This window comes from Caloenas nicobarica, chromosome 7 (genome assembly GCF_036013445.1).
Source record: "Caloenas nicobarica isolate bCalNic1 chromosome 7, bCalNic1.hap1, whole genome shotgun sequence".
NCBI lineage: Eukaryota > Metazoa > Chordata > Aves > Columbiformes > Columbidae > Caloenas > Caloenas nicobarica.
In genome coordinates this window covers 12,937,471-12,958,914 of record NC_088251.1, presented here as the reverse complement: position 1 = coordinate 12,958,914, position 21,444 = coordinate 12,937,471, and the positions used below count along the sequence as shown (strand labels likewise).

General features: G+C 38.8%; 1 protein-coding gene across 1 annotated transcript in view; it reads left to right on the top strand.

The window, feature by feature from the left end:
- The window catches only part of CFAP58 (cilia and flagella associated protein 58), a 56,847-nt gene extending 35,878 nt beyond the window's left edge, over positions 1-20,969 (top strand). The window contains exons 16-18 of the mRNA XM_065639006.1: positions 14,862-14,981; positions 16,503-16,636; positions 20,849-20,969. Of these exons, the coding sequence (XP_065495078.1) occupies positions 14,862-14,981; positions 16,503-16,636; positions 20,849-20,969 (375 nt within the window). The remainder of the gene's footprint in view (positions 1-14,861; positions 14,982-16,502; positions 16,637-20,848) is intronic.
- The last annotated feature ends 475 nt before the right edge of the window (positions 20,970-21,444 follow it).

Sequence of the window (21,444 nt, the reverse complement as noted above, 5' to 3'; positions counted from 1 at the left end):
TGGGCCATGTTCGACTTCAAGGTCTTTGTGTTGAACTTTGCCAAAAAATAATTTTTGTGACAGCTTACCTTTTTTTAACTGTATCAGATGTCCCTCGACCCCAGTGATACCAATATGATTTATGTTGTAGAATCAAGGAGACACTACATTCCTGTAGTGCAAACATTGCTATCAAATACAACTAAAAATTACTGTCTTTGGGCTTCAAGTGTAAAACTGGGAAATTTATCTCCTCCTCTCTGGTGACTGTAGGGATAGCTACAGTTTGCCAGCTCTATATGTGATTTTAACATCTTGGTCTTAAATACCCTAATAGTCTTGATGCCTATGTTGGATATTGCTCAATGGAGAGTAGAATGTGGCCTGAATCTCCTTCTGTCTTGAGAAGAAGCTCAGCAGATGTTATCAAGGCTAGGTTTGTCTCTGTTCCTTTATTGTTTTGTAGAAAAAAAAAGATCTGCACTTTCATTTGAAGATAATGTATGGTGTATTATGCCTTTGCTTGGAAAAACATACTCTTTGTTGCATAGCACTAAAATGCTGTCAGTGAAACAGTTTGTTCGTTTAAATGAAATGTAGCAAAAATAGTTTTACGTTTACTGTGCTTTACCCATGCACAAACTAAATTCTGTTAGATTTTTACATAGTCTTTGTTGCATACCTTGCCTTACCCTCATAGTGCTCCCATTTAGCCATTATCCTTATTTAGAAGTGAAGGACTGAGATATAGAGGTATTAAGTTGCCTGCCCAATAACATATTTGAAATAATAGGTATTTGAACCTACATTACCATGCTAGCCATTGGCACAATCTTTCTGTGGATACAGTAGTCCTTCTATGGCAACTCAACATTTATTTTTATTATTTTCCTAAACGTAAGTCAGAGTTTGGCTATATAAAATTTAATTATTAAACCTAGAATTGTTAATGAGATCCTTTGTGTCCTTAATTGAGGCACCAATTTCCTGTGCACCAATGCTGAAATGAAGGTCTCCCTCAGAGAAACTGATGGTAAAGGGCCAAAAATAGCATGTTCCACACTCTGTTCAGGGCTTCACCATCAACATTTCTGAGCACTTTTCTCGTTTGTCACAGTGTTTTTGAGTCCTCCACAACGATTTAAATAGGGCTTCTTCATAGCAGGTCGTGGGTAAGGAGACGTAACCAGAGGTGGAGGACACCTCCCAGCTCCTTTCCTCAAATGGCGGTATGTCCTATTGAATGGGCCATTGGTGTAGGGCTCACAAGTTAAGTGCTGAGCTTCTTCTGCTGGATATTTGTGGAAGGCGAAGCTTGCAAGTGTCTGTGTATATGATTTGTGTGTGCATATTACGGAATTAAATTCCCTCACATCAAAGAGCAGTAATAAAATGGAGTGCAAAAAACCAATGTGGATTGAATATTGAGTATTAAAAACACCTTTGGAATTTAGAAATAACCCATGTCTGGAAATGGTTGAGCCCAATCTTGAGCAACCTGTAGCTTTGAGTTGTAGGGTAGTCAGCTTGCTGCATCCTCATACGGAGCCGTAATGTTTGTATAAGGAAAAAATAATTCCATTTGTATTATATGCACTGTAGTTCTGTCTTCTGACTGTTTTGTTTGTTTTCATCTGTCTTTTAAATAAAAGCTGTTTTATGCAGGGAACAAGGTTTCAGGATGAGCTGGATATATAAATGGAAATTTTTGCTAAGTAAGGATCACAATGTATAGATTCATATAGAAAAACGTCTGCTTACTTTATCTGCTCCTGATGTGTATTTGATCATATCCTTTTTACTAGCTTTTTCACTGTTTCTCAACTGTTAGCTCTTTAAAAATGATGCAGCTGTAAAAGCATGCTACAATCCATGCTATATGATTAAAAGAATGATTTGCTGCATTTCAGACAGAAAAAGTTGATTGCTGACAGTACAGGAAGAGCCCAGCTTGACTCTCAAATCCTATACAAAAATATCTTTCTTAACCTGTCAGCAGGGCACATTTTTGTATCAGACATTTACTGAGAGGTATTGAATATGCAACATAATGAATGTTGCTTTTTTAGAATGACTTTTCAGAGTTGAGCTCTATTATAAAGGTATAGAAAGATGTCCCATGTTATAGAACTTATTAAACTCTCGTCTTGTTTCTGATTTATCTGTGCTCTGTAGCCACAGAATATTGGGTTATAACCCATCAGCCCTCATACACCAAAGAAGTGTGGACATCCTGAGAATTTGAAGAGTAGCTGCAAAGCAGGCAGTCATACTTTATCCTTTAACTCAGGCATTCTCACAATTGTGAGCTACTGTGCTGATGAAAAATGCTGTCTTAAAAATCAGATCCAAAGCCAAGGTCTTGAATACTTATGGTCGATAAAAATCCAATGGTATGTTTGCCAAACACAGGAAATGTTACTTCAGGGTTAGCCAACTTCCATGTTTGAGTCATTACCTTTCTTCTGAATTTGTGCAGTTGAAAGATACAGCATTATTCGTTCTTTTCTAAACCATAATACTGTGGGGCTTTGTGGAAAAGTATGTTATGTGTTAACCAAAGGATTTCAATGATGGCTGAAGGTCTTTGTGAACACGTGGTATAAGCAAAATGTCTTGTATAGCCATAAGGTATAATTATTAATAAACAGAAGTGCTCTGCTGAACAAATCCCGACTGCAAAAAAAGCACTTGCTGACTTTGCACATGGGGCAAATCCCTCACGTGACTGAAGCTCTTGTTGCTCTACTGCAAACTGAACAGGGATGTGGTAAACCCACAGTGCAATGTGTTACCTTGCTAGGATTATGATTAGCGTGGTTTTAGGAACTTATCGCATTAAAAGTGAATTATGCACTGCTTTATTTCTTTCAAATGTAGTTCTTTCTCTTCAGACTGAACCACTCTAATTTGATTTTATGTCTGACTGAGTGGAATTTTATTCAGCTGCATGCCTTGGAATGGATAAGTGGGAAGATTCACATTGTATGTCATTTACCTCCGTTGCCAGTCATCTCAGAAGATTGTTCATAAATGTAAAAGAGAGATGTGCAACCAAGATTATTTGTGAAGGGAGGCAAAGATAAATGTGTCTCATTTAAGCCTTGCATGTAGCAGTGAAAGTATTGTTCTTCTGTTCATGTATATTTTAATCATTACTGTTTTAAGTTGTCAACAATCAAAGACCAGGACTGGGCAGTCAGAATGTGATGCTTCCGGAGCTCATAATTTCAAAGAGTGAAAGGGCAAAAGGCATGATTAGCTCATATATCTGACTCAGAGATTACAGCCAGATAACACCCACTTGTCCTTGTGTTGAGCCAAGTTTCGAGCTAAGTTTCAATCCCCCCAAAGAACTGATGGTCCCACTGACAGAGAGTAGGAGGAGCAGAGGGGATGCTGCTGTTTCCAGTATAAATCAGCAGAGTTTCATTTCAGGTATTGTAAGATACAGAGAGGAGAAATCAAAAGGGACTTTTTCTGTGACCTTGGACAGGTTACTTAGCTTTTGCGTGCCTCACATTAAGTAAAAAGGGAATAAAATAATTTCCACTCTTATAGAGGTACATGAATGAATATATTAGAGACATGATGCAATTCAGTAGTAACAATAGCTAGCTGAACATTCAAAATAGGCAAATGTTTTATTTCATTTGTACTAACTTGGTAGTAGAGCTGTTCTATCCAATTTGAGGTTCTTGTTGCTATGGCATCTGAACATATACACAACCTTCTTTATTTCTCAGAGATGGTACTATAGTTTCATAAAGAAACCTGCTCTAGAATAGTGTGTTACCATGTGGGTTTATGCAGGCTGGCAGCTACTGAAATCAAAGTTTTCTCTCAGCTAATGGAGGAGTTTTGGGATTTGCTTCTATGTATTGGTTATACAAATATTTTTCTGCCCATTTGTTATCTAAAATACTATTTTTTCAATCTTCTAACATTTTTTTCCAACCCACTGCATGAGAGCCTGTTCCTTCAGAAAATAGTTTCTTTCCGTAGCTTGGCAGTTTCATGCAGCACGCTTCGGCTGTGTTCTTCATTGCTCTCACAGTGCTCATGTAGCTTCTGTTATACAGCACGTAGTACCGAAAAGTGTGCTCAAATGCCGAATAAGAGATTTTCTCATTGGACAGCCTTCTAGGGAAAATAAAGAGAATACACTCCTGTTACCTGCCTTTATTTTGGTATTTTTAAGGCCTAGTTCGGTTTTATTTTAGGTATTATCTGCACATCTTCAAAATGGCTGAGATTTACCCTCTCAAATTTATAATAGGTATATTTTCTGTTCTGAGTATAGATTCTACTTGGATTTGAGAGTATAACCTACTTATATGTTACATGTAGAGTAGATAGTCTGAGTTGGGGATATTTTTTTTTTCCAGAATTGTCTATTTTCATAAAAATAACTGCAATTCACTTCAGGAAACTAATGACTGTAGAATCCCTAAGAGTCTCTTTTGACCTGCCCATTATTGTTTCTCTGTCATCTTGCCTTTAGAGAGATTTTAGCAGAGGTAGTTTGGGAGAGTGCTTTGTGCGTGCTGAAACTTACAGGTGAACTGCAAAATCCAGTGCAAAATACAATCCTTTCTTTGCTTCTCCTTTATCGTTTATATATAAAGTCAGCCTTTTGAAGGGATTTTTCCATCCAAAAATGAAAAGGGAAATTTTCTTTCTAGCTTTTTACACTTCACTAGGACTTTCTTTTCTATCTCTGTTTCCTGGAGGATTTGATTTCCTCTGGAAGCACTGGATTAATGTCGTATCTTGTGGCTGAAGCTGGCGGTTCTCTCAGCCTGCAATTAAAGGGGTGAGTATATTGAGCTTTAGGCTTTTTCTATGCTTAAAAGTACCATTCCTACTGGCATAAAAAGTCCCTTCTCTGGTTGAGCTTGTATCAGCTCTTGAATGGCAGAAGACTTATTTGCCAGTATAAATGTATCTAATTGCAGAGCCAGTAACTGGCATAGCCATGTCAGCACAAAGAAATTGCACCACTAAGCTAGCAAAACTTCTGACCATTCCATCAAATGGTTCCTGACATGGGAAAAAAAGCATAAAAATGCTTTCCTATCCTTATAAAAACCTAAGTGTTGTTACGTATCTTAAGGAAGATTAGAGAGAGAAAACAGTGTCTAGTGGAGGGTAGATTTTGAGTTTATGACTCTGGTTCTAAATTGGTGGCCTGAATTGAAAGGGATTTATATTGGAATATAGAAATGAGAAATACAGTAAGGACTCAGGCCCAACATTTACCTTTTGGCTTTCATCTGGGCATGAATCATTAAAGAAAAGGTTTACTACACCAGTGATGTGCAGAATTAGGCACTGGTGTGTCAAGGCACAGTCTAAGAGTTGTCTTAATTTAGAATTGAACTCTGAAGAGAATCTTTGTTCTTTTTTCAAATGAAAAAAATAATGTATTCCCATGAACTCCTGAATGTAAGTCAGTTCTAACTAGTGATGAACAAAAAATATTAAATTATCAGTGCAATATTTTGATGCACAACAGTCTACTGAGCTAGTGACATGAAATTAATTTTGGTCCAGTGCCTTGAATCTGATTTGAGTGGAGTCTCCAATGCAGTACCTAATGCATAGAGTCATCCTTCAGGACTACTTTTTCAGGTTCTTTCCTTCTTGTACCATCCTTTTATTTTCCTTTTGTTGTGCTTGAAATGTTCATTACTGAACTAAAGCTTTGACTGGGGTTTTTAAATTTAACTGTTACTGAAAATGTTTTGTATTTTAGTATTGGTGTTAAGTTGAAGGATTAGTGTCCTTTAGTGGTTCTATGCCTGGCACGATGATTTCTCCATACAATTAGAATTTCTCTAGTGCCTTTTGTTCTGCTACTGATGTTATTTTTCCAATTAATTTAATTTTATAGACGTATATATATATATACATTTTTTTTGTCTGATTGTGTATCCAGTAGGGTTCTATGAGTAGGGTAGAACCACTCACACTGAGAAAATTGTAAAATCATGGTGTTAACTCTTGGTGCAACTTACCTGGGCTTGTATGCAATCCTGTGACGATGTAATAACCAGCCACATTTCATAAACAGGAAAGATGAGAGCCACCTGTGAAGGTCTATTGAGGGTCTAGATATCTACCTGAAAGTTTTGTATAAGCCTTAAGAATTCTTGCTCTATTTCTCCTGAGAAAGGAATTGATACCTATTTCTGCGTATTTTTAATATGCTTCTTGGTACATTAGTTTATTTTAGCTCTTCTAATATCAGTCCATCTAGAATTAGAAGATGTTCTATGCTATAGAAACTTACAGCATGATTAACTGCTCTTAAAAGCACACTGACATTTACATTCTTCCCCTCTTCCTACATATGTTGCAATTCAAATAGAACAGCATAAAGTCTTCCCAGGAAAATAGCCTCTTTTTTGTTTGTTTGTTTGTTTTTTGTTCAGAGTCTGTTTGTTTAAACAGGGTTTTGAAAAAACAGGCAGGAAAGGTGCTGATCACTTTATTTTCATCAGGTGAAGATAATCAGCTGCTCTTTAGAATAAGAAAATAATTTTCCAGTAAAAATAGTGCAAATATTTCTGGCACTAAGAAAGCAGATTACTTAGTGATCAAACGAAACATTTTTGGTGAAGAATTCTCTTAGTGGAAGAGTTTAGTTTTTACTGAATGTTTGTGGAACTACATTGCCCTCATAAACAAAAGAGATTTCCCATGATGAATGGTTTTGGACATAAGCAACATGTAAATTTATTTGAGAGATTAGTAGAAAACAGATCAAAATAATTTCTGGGGATCTGCACTATTTTTAGCTGCTCTAATGGTGTTTTAGTCAGAAATATTTGGGTGCAATTTACAAAGATGACAGAGTTGCAGGTGGAATAAAAATCACTTAGGGTTTATAGGTGGCAAATGTACATGAATGCATAATCCTTTTAAAAATATTTTTTTAGGAGAATTGATATATTTACTTGAGTTAAAGCTTGAAAGAGAACTCTAGTGGGTCATCAGATGCCACATCATGCAAGATTGATTTAAGTAAGCAAATAAACCCCTTGATAGATGAGTGTCAAGTATAGATTTGTTTCCTGCATTCTAACACATGTACTCCCAGTCCATTAATTTTAGGACGCATGAGAGAGATTGTTGGCTTGAAGAATACGGTGGTTTGCGGTTGTGTCTTTTCGCCCACACTTCTAACCTGCTGCTGTAGTTCAGCCCTGGTGTTACTGAAAAGCAAGGAATGGTTGTATTGTCTTACTCAGCATGGTGGTCCGGGGTGCTTAGGAGATTGAATTTCATTTCTGCATATTTTCGAGGAGTTTTAGTGAATTTTAGCAATTCGTGTAGCAACTCTTTGGGTCCAGAGCCTTTTGTAGCATGAGAAGACCGTCACTGCCCTGGCTGGAAGCAGTACTTCGGCATAAGTACATTAAAGATTTAACAGTATTCAGATGTTGAAAGGAGGACACCATATTAGTACCCAAGGAACATCCCTGTTATCTGTAATCTGCATCAGAAAAGCAGAAATGATGATCACTGAAATATTTTATTCCAACGCGTTACATCTGGTTTGAACCCAGAAATCCTGAGCATGGATACTGTGTGTCAATAGACTTAAAATATTTTGTGAAATGACCCATTCCTAAAGTTCTTTCTTAGTCAACATTGCCATTAGCTTCAGTGATAGTTAGCTAAAATAAAGCTTGAGTGAAAAGTTCAGGAGTTGTTCCAGTAAATAACAAATAAATGAAAAGAAACTTGTTTACTTCTCATTCCTGTATTCAGCATGTATCTGGGAAGGAAATAAATCTGCTGCGCACCCCAGGGTAAAGTATATTAATCAACCAGTTATCTTGTTAAGGGAAAGTAAATGGCTCGCTGTGCTGACTGAATACATTGCAATGCACAAGCTTTGCGGTGCTGTAAGCAATCCGATACTGACTGTCAGCCATCCAGAAGCTCCTAGAGAAGTTAAAATACTGGAGGAGAGCAACAGCAGCGTAGCAATACATTCACAAGCCCATATTATATAGTGTGGCCCAGAGCCAGCCGCAAATCTTTATTATTCAGGTGTACCCTTTGGCAAGCATTCTTCCATTGAGGCAAGGGTGTTCTGCTCCTCCCTCAGCAGCAAGGTATGGACAATCCACAGCATCCCACTCAGTGATAGATTATTATTTCAGTGATGGATTATTGTTTTGTATGATAGTTGCAACAACAACCACATCAAATCCCAACAAAAAAAAAAAAAGACATTCCACAGGGACAGACTAGATTTTATGTATTTCAGATCACTTGTTTTCATTCGTATAGAAGTGTGAATGGTGCAATGGTGCTGTTGTTGAGACAAAACATGCAGAGACATGCAGCAGCACTAACGCTGTTTTGGGGCAGTTAGAGTCACTCTGGTAGTGTGTGGTCTTTTTTTTTTTTGAAGATACCTTAAAATTGGACACATAAGGACACAAACAGGTATAGAAAGGACTCCGTCCCTCATTCTTCACTCTGAGACAGCCAGACATGAGCTGCTGAGCACACAGGAGCCATGAATCCCATGTAGGGAGACTCTGCCATGTAGGGTGATTTGGTCAGCCAGTTGCTCCATATCCTCAGAGCTCAAGCCCTCCTGTGCCTGTCTTCCTAGATATAGCTGTAATCTTAAACAGGAGGTGGTACATTTGGGCACAGCAGTTGATTTTAGTTGAACATTAGGATTTGCTCTCTTTCCCCTTCCTTTAGTCCTATTTCTGTTTCTTTGAATTTGAAGAAGCAGGCAGGGGGACCTGAAACAGAACTCCTCGAAGGATAGCAGACGGTCAGCTCTAATTACAGTGAGTCTGAAGGAAGCCATATATCAAAACATTCATGATTTCAGAATTGCCGTATGTGTTTCTTAGATGCACTGTTATTTCTTAACAGGTTCCAAAGTGTAACAGGAGACCACTCTTTCTTCCCTGAGGTAATTGGCGTATGCAGGGAAACTCTGCTATGCTGTCAGAAAGATGTATGTAGGCTTTGCTGCCTTGTTAGACAGGTATTTGTAGGTTTAAGTGGGGGCTTGACTTTGAGACAGCTGTTCAGAGGTAGTAATTCCAGAACACCAAAGGACTTGAAGCTAGGTGCTCTCATCTTTCAGGGAAATCTGAGAATCTAAGTCAAGCAGGTGATTAAAGAGATGTGGGTGCCTGACTTAAAGATAGGTATTTCCAGAAGCAGCTCTGTGGTTTCTCTGACCCTTCAAGGTCGTCTGTCAGATCAGTTGGAAGTGAGAGCAGAAGCTGGGTCTGCTGGGAATGCCCATCCCAAACCTCCACCTGCAGGAACAGTTAATCATTAACAGCAGAGCTGTGATAGTTCTCCTTTGATTCATCTGATATTTTAAAATCTAAATGGCTGTCGAATAGCTAAAATACATGGTGTTACACTGCATTAAAATAGAGGTTTTAACTCAAATAGTCTACATTTGAAGAAGAGAATTATTTTTGCTTGAAACCCAGTATATAGTAATTATCAGCCAGTAGAAGATTCCCCATTGTTTCCTTTACAGTTTTATTCACTTAAAATATTTAGATTCCTTGTTGATAAGATTTGTATCAACCTCTGAATCTCCTCCAGAACACTTTAAGACAAACTGCTACTAGAATGTGAAACAAAGGTTTGTTTAGAGCTCTCTTCAGTCCAACTGTCAAGCTGCTGGCACTGTGGAAATAGCTGGAATATTTACATCAATCCATGCCATGTCAAGGGTAATTCTTACCTTCAAGGAATAGCTCGCTTGTCTGTTTATATATGTGCGTGTGTGTTCCTGTTCACACATATAGAAGAACAGGGGATAATTAGTTGATCACCTTCTGCAATGTAAAGTGTAAACACTGTGATTAAATGAGCTACTCTGATTAATGATTTTATAAACTCTTGTGGAATGTCAATAGTAAAAAGGCAATTGCAGCTGTTATTTCAGCAAGAGGCAGCCATGCCTTTTTTTTTTTTCTGGTAGATTGTTATCCTTATGTCTCAGAGTTCAGAAGTTGAAAGGAGTGGAGGATATGTAACTTATTTGCCCATTGGAAAAAAATTTCTGTTTTCCCACACGCTTCCTAAGAAAGATACAATAGTACCATACCTAACAATAATAATAAAAACAGTAACTTGCAATTGCACTTTAGCTGGAAATGTTTGTGCTTTGTTGTTCTGGGAAGATGGTAATAATGCAGCATTCAGCTCTTACTGTTACAAAAAAAGAGTCAAGGGTGAAGACCTTAGAAGATGCTCCAAGGTGTTTTTTCCTCTCTCATTAAGCTGTTTTGAAAGTGCCAGTCAATTTGGTGCAGCCTGCCCTGTGCCAAAGGAAACAGATTTGCTCTTGAGAAGCATTATTATCAACTGGAGGGGTAAGTCATAAGACAGGTTTAATTTAACTCCGTCTAGAATGGTGCGATTTTCACCAAAGGCAGGGAAATGATCCCACACTTTCCTTCAAGTTGGTGACAGCATTTAAACATTAAAACCTCAAGCATCTCATGCAGCATTAGTGTTGCCACATTGTGAAAAGACTTCAGTGCCGTTTCAAACCTGAATTCATTTGTGCAATAAAAAAATCTCCCATTGAACAGTTAAAGGAGGGTTTAGATGATGATGAAAATACAAGCTGTTGTAGGGAACTGCATGCTTGCAAGGTGTTTGCTGATGGATGTGGAATAGACAAGAAAGAGCAGGAGCTTTTGAAAAGTGTTTATTGAGAAAGTTTATACTGCACATTTCAGAGTGCTGGAGGCAACTTTCTTCTGTTGTTATAAAATTCATGAAGGTTACCGTATGCTAATTTTTTCTACATGTCATAAAACTTTTAATCATAGATGTCCTGAGCCAACAGCTACTCTATTAGGTGTACACATCCACACAAATAAGTGTGCAGCTTATACAGCTAGAGTGACTGTGACTACATGTGTATGTCCATGTGTGTATTTAATTCAGATTTCAGTGTCCTTTTTAACGCTTCTGAAAAAGGATCACAGCCCCTTAAGGATGCTCTGCTGCTGCATGGCATCGTAAACAAAATGGCTCTGGAGTTCAGCATAGCGCTGACATTTTGCTTATAATACCAGTAAACAAGAAACCCCCTGCGGAACATTGACTGACTTGTTTTCCTCACCAAAGCCATGAGGAACCGTAGTGTGCTTACAGAGTTACTGTGTTGCTTTCTCCACCTTACTAATTAAAATAAGGATTTTTAGCTAGGTTAAATGTTTTGGGGTTTGCCACTGTACACTACATTGCACACTTTTGCTCTACATCTTTATCTTGTTGGTTGTTTTTTTCTTTAGCTCAATTGGTGGAGACAGGAGCTAATGTAAATGAAACTTAGAGTGAAAGGGTTTGGGATTTTTTGGATGTGGGATTTTTTGGATGTGGGATTTTTTGGATGTAGGATTTTTTGATAATTTGTGTGATAGAAAGCTTTTGGTGCACAATAGGATTTTTGCAGGTCTGGTGGAGAAAACTGTTGATGTGCTGTTCTGCCAGGTAAATTTGTTGACTTATCTACTTGGAAAGACAAGCTGATAAAAATGAGGAAGCTGGGACTTCATGGCCTGTTTCTGCTCTGAATACATCTTCATTAAATGTACAGTCATCCGTCGTCTCTGGCTCAGAACAATACCCTGGGCTAACTAACGAGATGGGTCATTTCAGGAATTTCCTAGTGTCATGGTGAGGGAGAAGATGATATAAAATGGCGTCTTATCTTTAGAGCTAATACCTGGTGCATCGGTCTATCCCAGCATTGCTCACCGTCTCCCACTCCTTGTCAAAGCAGTGAAATGTCTTGGTGTCATTTTGGGATGGGGCTGATAGGGCTGATGGTCCCTCTGGCAGGGAACAATGAGTAAATTGGGCTGTGCTGGTCAGCAGCAACAACTTCTTTTCAAGTAGGATTGTGCTGGCAAAAGTGATTCTTCTTGCTGTAGACCAAATAAACTCATGACCACTGAGTCCTGAAGAATCAACTGAAATTTGCCAAACACCTGCCAGTCCACTGTAGAAGAAAATGATTTTTTTTCTCAGTTTTCTGTAGAGCAAGCAGGCCAGGAGAACTCTGGATTCTGGCTGAGACAGCAGCTAGGTAAATTTAGGGGAAAGCAACAGTCCCCTCCTTTGAATTAACAGGCGAGAGACTTAGGGATGCAGAAAGATATTGTCATGGCTGAGCCTAAAGGCAGATCGATGGGCTCCTCAGAGCTCTGGTGGAAAACAAATCTAAGACACGAAGGGCTGTTCTAAAAATAATGTGGAGTTTTATTCACATAATTTTTGCAGCAGATATTCACAGAGGTGCTGAAATTCTCTTTGGAATGCCTGAAATTTGACTGTAACCCTCAATCTGAGTCTCCCAATGTGCCCTACATAAACAAAATAAATGTGCCGTCATCTCTCCACCATGGCATAAACTTGGCTTAGTTTATGCCATAAACCAATGAAGCTGGTTGACACACGTGCTATAATGGATTGACTTATTCCTGCCCAACGGGTGTAGGATTTCAGGTAGCTTTTTCTCCAGTGTCATTTGCGCAGCCACCAACAGAAATAAATGGAGTTTACTGACTTCTACTTCAGACAAAATAGCATTAACTGACTTCCAGTAGACAGCAAACAGATCAGCTTACCCTCTTGTTTTTAATTACTGCTACATCACTGATCATCATTGCTGAATTACGATTTTCCTGTCAGTGTCGCGATACCTTCTCACCATCTGGCCCCATTGGGTTCTCAGACATTTTAAGGAATATGTGTGCATTCTACTTGTTTCCAAAACAAAAAAGCAACATAGATCCATCTTATGGAGGTTTTAATTTATGCACTACAACTGAAAGCTACTTTGAATACAACTAACACATCAGACAACCCTACAGGTCTTTCTCCATGTTCTATGCTGTGTCTGATAGCTGCCTATTTATAAGATATCTGCATGGAATACACATTGCACAGTTTTTCTGTCCTTGTAATATAGCTAGAGTATTGTAGAAGCCAAAATTTATCTTTATTATTTTGAGCTGATTTTTTTTTTCCCTGGGTATTCCTGATTTCTTACGTGTAGAGATAAAAATACCTGCTGTAAGTAATGCATTTTTGGTGGTAGTATGACACCTACCTTGTGACTGACAGATTTATTCTGGTGGTTGCTGGTTTAAAATTAAGTGAATTTTTTTTTTTTTTTAAATCCTGGAGTAACTTGTCAGAAATTATCAAAATGCCAACCTGTGAATATAAACTTTTGCTGATGAGGAAAGAAGTATTCAGGGTTTTCTTTTAACATTTTGTTGACATATGGTGCTTCTAAACCAGTGACAAATTAATTGACTAGATGTAAAAGAGATGGACAGTGCAGAGCAAGGAAGGACAGGATATGCATTACAAGACAGCTGGTTCTGCCTCTGTTGGGTTATGGAGACAATATACATCGGACAGCTAACGAGTCTCTGTTGCATAAGATAGATTCTCCTTCTAATAGAATTGCACGCTTTGTCTCTAAATGGGGTTATTATACACACCATTGCACAATGTTTGAAAAGCTTGGTTGGCCCTTGTAGTGGGTTAAGAGGGAAATAAATTGGAAAACAATTGCGTATAAGACCTTCAATCCATCACTGCTCCATATTTGTCCAAATTACCGTTACACTCCTCCAAAATACAAATTTGTGATACATTTAGGGGTGGAATGTTAATACCAACTGACCAGGTTTTGACAAGGCAGATTTTTCTTTTGCTGTTGTTTTTAACATGCAGCGAACTCTTACTTCTCAGGAAGAAAAGGTGGTAGTGGAAACCACTTGTGGTGACATTACAACTCTCTACTGAGAATGAATTCTCAATTTAAGTTTTGCCACTATGCAAACTTCTGTGTGAGTCTCAGGAGGTTTTGATTTTTCCAGAGATAAGCTGTGAACAACTTCATTTATAAGGAACTCTTCTTCAGTAATATTCAGAGTTTAAGGGCAATGTTTACTAAAGTAATTTATCATTTGAAGTGCTTCCACTTTTGGGTCCAAACTTGTGACCATTATAGTGCATGGCTTTTAGAAAATGCTGAGGTCTAAAAACTCCTGACTCCTTACACTCTTGAAGACTTGACACCTAGAATCTACATCTTCAAAATAACCAGCCTCTTTTGAAAATTCTGGCTTTCAGTACAGAAGGCTGTAAGTGGGTCCATGGTGTGGTTTCTGTTCGGGCATGGCTATGTCCGATTCCCACAAGTATACAGTTCCAATAGGAAGGAAGAGGAGACACATGGAAAAGAGAAATTACTTGGTGGTAATTGTGCTAGTCAGAGTTGTTGCTGCTTATACTTTTCTTCCCTCTCCCAGTGCCCCTGCAGTTTAACTGAAAGGTTTTACGTGTGTGCACACATGTACATGTGCTTTGCAGGATTTTCTTTGGGAGAAGTTATTAGTTTGTACAGATCTTCCCTGACATTTCTATAGCCTGCTCAAATGCTGTCGGCTGAAGCTGTGATCCTTAATGTAAGGCAGTGTGGCTCATAAGAAGAAAGATTGCAATAAGCACAGTTACTAGTAATTAATCTCCCACCCCTGGATACTTTTCCAGTGGCTGTTTTGTGTTCCCCGTGGTAGAGCATGCTCACTGATGACAGTGTCTAAGAGTATTTCATTCGTGGTTCGAAGTAGCTGGATGTTTCTCTTAATGAGCTCTCCCACTGCTATCACAACAACTTTAAATACCTTATGGCTAGTGAGGGAAGACTGACACACAGCCAGATTTGTTTCTGCAAATACCTCCCTGACTGAGTTGCGTTTTTCAGTGAGGTTGATTTCATCACAGGTTGGGCTGCCACTATTTTAGCTTTATAACAGCTCTTGTATTTTTCTTAGGAAAAGGAGAAACTGTACGTGGAACTGAAGCACGTCTTGGCCCGGCAGCCTGGGCCTGAAGCCGCAGAACAGTTGCAGCTCTACCGGCGCACTCTTCGAGAGAAGACTAAACAGCTGAAAGTAAGAGATTCCCTTTACCTCTGGCTGAGGGGCTGCCAGGATTACAGAATGACTTCACCAGTGATCCTGGGGAGTGAGGCTTCAGGGTGATGTTCTGTGATCAGTGTGCATGCCTTAATATATTAGATCAGGAAAATAAGATTAATACTACATCTTCCCAAGGGAGAACCAATAGTAGTAGAGCTTTTTTTCACATTATGTTCATTTGTTTCATTAATACAAAGGAAAAGTCTTCATAGAATATGAGTGTGCAGCACAATGCTGTAAATGCTTTTTGGGCATGGGCGTTCTAGGACACCATCAGTTTTCCATTAAGCTTATTCTCCTTCCCTTTTCTTGAACTGTTAAGAGCTTTGATAAACAAATCAAAGCTGTTTCATTTTCTTCTTAACAAACTAGTGGGAATATATTGAGAATCCAGCCTTAAATTCTTGTTATTTCTCTTGCAATGCATACACGTATATTAGACTTGCAACTTTTACAGAGACGACAGGAGTAACCTGTCCTAACCCTTTGTCACTAGAAAGGAGGATTTCCTGGTTCTGAAGGAAATCTTGTAGGAAACTTGAAAGCATGATATTAGAAATGATTCTTTGATTGAATAAGCTGCTCTTCCCTTGTTCTTGCCTGCATGAAAGATCAGTCTCCCCAGGAGTTCATCTACTTCTAGAGCTCCTCTCTCTGTTGAAGTCATCATCTCCTGTTCACTGCATCATAATCACGTCTATACTAACCATGAGGAAAAAAATGTAGGAGCAGATGGGCCCTTAGGGAACAAAGAGGCTGTTATGCAAATCTTAGCTTTCCACGGAGAAGAAAAACAATGTAGAAAATGTAAAATAGAAGCCAAAGTCTAGATAAACTGAATGTAATTTGAAGTTTTCCATAAGGTTCCCATTTGTCCTTAATGCAGTCAATTGCTGCTGTGTATTTCAGACACAGTATGCTGTTGTATACTGGCTTGCATGCCATTTTGTGGTGCCAGGTCAAGCTATTCTCCTTCTTAAAGAAGGAAAACACACTATGCGTGCTCCTACTTTTTAAAAAAAGTTTACTGATTCACATGAAAGCAGCATTATATTCCTATTTATGCTGCCTACTACTACTTTGCCTGTATGGATTTAATTACTTCATGTAACAAAGCAGATCCCTGTGAATAAAATCCATTATTATTAAATAAATCCCTGCTTTATTATTTTTAAGACCTTAATTTTGGATTTTCACCCAGATTTGTGTCCCAGAACATTAAGAGCTAATGTATGTATCAACACTATTCCCATAATGCTTGGGGCATATTTTACATATTTTATTGTGGTCCAATGGCATAGCCTTAATTTTTTAAATTGTCCTTAGTTGAGCATAGGTGATCAAATGAAACATCATGAGAGAAAATGAGATGTGATGGAAAATGGTGATGTCTTATATCGTCAAATGTGACAGGAAAGTGCTTGTAAAAGTACTAACGTATGTGTAAGTGAAACTAACATCTCCTGTTTCTGCTTTTTGCCTTTTGTTTGTTAGGTTTTGTCCTCAGAATTGAATATGTATGAATCACAGAGCCAAGAATACAAATATGAAATTGAAAGGCTTGCCAACGAACTTGTGAATGTGAAAAAGAAATATCTGGCTCAGAAACGCAAGGAACAACAGGCCAGGTACGGGAAAATAACAGTTTTGACTACGCAACTTTCTGCATAAACCAGATTTTTTTTAGATCCTTCTTCAGCCTTTTGATTAGAATGTGGTCAAATTTGACTGAGGTGATATAATATTGTTGCCTAATTTTCCTGGATGTTATCATTCCTATTAATTCAGTCTGGTCTAGATTTACCATGATCTATGGCCAGGACAAAGAACATCCAGCAGAGATGCCGCTGACATGTTCTGCAGTCCAATTAAATTATTCATACCAATGAGATGGTGCCCAGAGGACACAGATTAGCATCTGGTCTCTTATGTTGAATGAGAGATCCTCAAGCATTATGAGGATCTCAATGCATTTTACAAGCTAGAATTAAACAGCTTCTGATATGGGGGACAACCGTTCTTCGGGTGGCAATTACATAATCCTGGTCTAAGAATAATGTTGTTATTGTTTCCCAAATGTGGTAGTTGTGACTGATGACTATCCCCTTCTGGCAGCAGATATCATTGCTGATGGTTACAGAGAAGAGGTTCTTGTTCCCTTCCTACATCCAGATGGAGGAAAGTGAGCAATGCTCAGAGTCTGGCTTTGTCAGATATCTTACCCTTTGGGCGTAGAGCCTAAGAACTGTCCTGTTGTTGTCTCTCTTTAACCAATAGCAGTTTGATGACACATCCTTGCTACTCTCAGTCCACAACTGCTCCTCTTGATTAAAAGAAAATGACTAAGATTTTAGTTGCCCAATTTCTGGCCCATTAAAATGATCTAATTTGCAGAGGCCGAGAGATGAGACTATTCTGATAATGAATCTCCAAGCTGGGACACCGAAACTATTAGTCACTTCTGAAAATGGAGTTATTGGGCTTTCCTTTTAAAGAGAGGTTTCTTAGACTTCTGCAGTCAGATGGCATGACCTATTACAAGTCTTTCAGTGTATGCCTTTTGCCTTTTCACCCCTTTCCATCCTCAGCCTGTCCCTTCTTCACATGCCAAAGCCAACAGATCTCTCTGTTGCTGAATATAGTTGAAAGCTGCCTGTATCTATTTCTCCCTTAATCATATTTCAGCCAGTGAACAGTTTTGATGACTAAATTAGCAAAATAGTCAGTGATAAACAGTGACTTTTGTCTATCTGTAAACTGCATAATGTTACCTTAATGTTTGGAATTAGCAACAATTGTGCAGTGCTAATGGCCTTCCTGGAGCTTTAGAATCAATATGTGAGGCTACTATAATGCCTGATAATCCATTTCCAGCAGCTAAGTATCCTCTTCACAATAGTTTTAATGTTTCCATTTTGGACTCTGGCATCATGTTTCTTTCTGATTATCAGATGAGAAGGAATTCACCCATGTTTTGTTATATCCTACCTAGAATTAATTCCTTTCATAACTACTGAAAAAATCCAACTTGTTAGGGGCATAAATGCTTTAAAGTAAAACAAAAATATTGTACAAGGTGATGGTGACTGAACTTGGGTCTGTTAATCATACACAGTGAATGGAATTTTGTGATGCAGGTCAATTAGTGCCGGACTCATTGCACTGTTTAGAGGTTCAGGACAGATATCTGACAGTGCAGCTTGTTGGCTTGTTCGTGTGGGCAGGGATGACTGCAGTCCGATGAGCATGGTGTCTTTGCGACATCTGTGTTTTGGAAGTACATTCAGATGCTGTTAGTGGTGCTTCTGCAGGACAATCGCATCTCTTTTCTCTTACCTCAGGCTTAGAAGCTACCAGCACTGTGCTGGCAGCCCTGGCTTGTGCTTCTCTGTCTCTGTGGCAACTGAGCCGGGCACTGGGCTTTGCTCGCCTCTGTCCCTCATCATTCTGTTCCCAGTCAAACCTGTTGGACCCCATCCTGCTTTGAAGGATATGCACACCCCGAAGCATAACTGGCCATATCGGTCCTGGATAACTGCAGCTTCTGTAATCTCTAGACTGTGCTTTGCATTGCCCAGCAGCCGTGCAAAGGCAACAACCTTGTTGGGCAGTCTTCCTTTTCCAAACTCCCAATTGTGCATGAAATGTCTTTTGCTTTCTACAATAGGGAGAACCTGTTGTGCCGCCAGATCCTTCCCCAAGGAGTCCTTCAGCCATGGCATGCAGCCATTCCACACTCACACTGGGCAGGACAGGCGCTGCCTGCTGTGCAGGTGCTGGCCAAAGAGCCAGGGCATTTGATTAGTACAGTCTCAGGTTGCTCTAAATCCCAGCTGACACAAAACCACTGATTTGGTCTCTATCGTGCTGGCTAATGTTAACATAATGTCTGAAACAAATGTAGGTGGTTTTGCTAATAAAAAGAGGATCCTGTCAGGACAATAGAATTAATAGAATTATTGACTACCCTGGTATGAAAGAGAATTAATACTCTCAGATAACCTCACACAAAGGTATTGTCTAAAGCTGTTATGGATTTGCATAAGACAGTTCTGGTTTGTGATTTAAAGTCTTGATACTGAACTGATACAGCTTTCCATGGGATGCTGAACAAATATAATGAGTGACAACAGGAATTCAGCTTTGTTTTGTGTTCAAGCCAAAAATCCAATGTTTAAGATTTTGGTTATGAATTTGAAATCCTCTTTTTCTGCTCTTAGAGTCTGAGTGTTGTCTTTCCCAGATATCCCAGGCTTTCTTTTTCTCACTGTTCCCATTCACTCCTTCTGCTTCTTGCACCTTTTCCACTTCACTACTTTTCCTAGTTGCTTCTAGCACCAGAGTTTCAGTTTGATCTTGATAAGGATGAGTGACAAAATATGAAGCTTAAATCCACACCAGAGACTTGATCCTGCAGTCCTATATATGTAAATAACTGCAGTGAGGGATGTCACTAGTAACTGGGAGCTTTTGCAGTGGTTCCTTGCACATTAATTCTGCATAATATATTACAGTATTCAGCTGCATAGAATTTTCCTTACTGATGAGCACATCTGTTAGATGTCTCCGTGGGAGCATGAAGAAAAAATGAGCAGGGACTCTGGGCCATTTTCTTTCCCCAAAGTTGGAAGCCCAATGGTGAGATAGGATGAGCCATCTAAATATAGCATGTTAGTTTTAGTGCTGTCAGCTGGCACATCCATTAGTGTTACACTGATATAATTAAAAACATTTATAAATGTTTTTCGTGGTTAAGTTCATCTGTGCCATCTTTTGCCTATTCTCCCTCCTCCATATGGATTAAATTTGGAAAAGGAAGCATAACTAGTCATCCTACAGGGTTTCTCTGAACTTCCTTCTCCCCCGACACAGATATTTAGGGACCAAGAGAAAAGCATTAATTCCAGCAAATGTTTTATTTTCCCTTGCTGTGGACTGAGAAAGGTTGCTAATGTGATAAGGCTGGGTTTTGCAAAAGCCTGGTTACGCTCATGCTTGTGTCTCCATCTCAATGACTGTAAAATAAAAGTAATGGCACTGACCTTCTTTGTAAAGCATTGAGACCTCTGCTGTTACAATAAGTGAGTACTTCATAAAGCTCCACTCGGTTAATTTTAAATATCTCAGGACTTTCCTCTGAAACCTCCAGGTATATCACAGTGAGTCTGAAATACTGCCCTTCGTATTTGTTCTGCTGTGCTTACCTCCCCAACCTCATAAGAGTGGAACCAGCTAACCCTTGTTCCCTCATCTTAAGGCCATCAAATTCAAGCCCTCCTGGATCCTCAGACGGAGCAACTTCCTGGGGCTGTCAGGGCACCCACAGCACGCTGTTAGTTTTCTGGAAAAGTCACAAGCAGGGTAATTATCACTAGAACTTTGTTAGAATGTGATGACACATAACACTGTTTATTCATTAAAATTCAACAAAGAAAAAAATATCTCCCCATTGTGCCTTTGATGAATGTAGCTGCTTGTTTGAAAACAGGCATATACTTGCTAGAATGGGATGGTGATTAGAAATCTGAAGTCATGGAGCTCATGTACAAACTTTCTCTAATGAGGTTCTCTGACCATTTTGGGGAGTAGCACAAAGAGAGCTCATTTATTTCCAGTTTTTAATAATTCCAAAACCCATCAGTAGGCTTGTAATTAGATCCAAACAGACACCTAGTTTTGGCGGTTTAGCCTAACAGGCTTTAATCAACATTTTTTTAATGATCTCTTGGTACGTAGTTGCATCAAAGAAACTTCGGAGGACACAGATTTCCTTGGTTTGTAAACATCTCTGGACTGCAAAATAAAATATGTATTTTCCTTTTCTTTGTTTCTATTCAAAGGGAGAAGGAACGATCCTTGATTGACATGGAGCCTGAGTTTCCACGGCCCAAGTCTGATGTTCCTCGCTTCACGGGAGGAGGCTTTGCTCTCAGCAGACCCCTTCCCAAAGTTACGGCTTAGGAACGGACTCATCACATTCCTGTTCCCAGTTTCTATTTGTGCTGGATTATTTGAGAAAATGTAATTTTAAAAGAAATTCAGTATCAACTTGACCTCTGAAATCACTGTATTGCTATCAGGAAAAGACATTTTATAGTAGAATTAATGTAGTCTTGGCTTACAAACTACAGACCAAATCTGTCCGTATGATGCACTGAATAGTGGAGACCATGCAGGTATTTCTTCTTCAATACTGTGTCTTTATTTAGCACTGTAACACCACAAAATGCCTTAATATGTAACTTTCTCTTTACCTCTGTTGTAAGCACTCATTCCATTTATCCTCTGACTCAAAGCACCTGAAAGAAATGAGAAAACAGAAAAGAAGAAAAATGACAAGGCTGCTGTTTCAAGCCTTACTGAGGAAATGCAAAATTAACAAGCCTTTACTTGGAAGTATACATGTAGCAGGTTTTTTTGCAGGTAGTATATAATA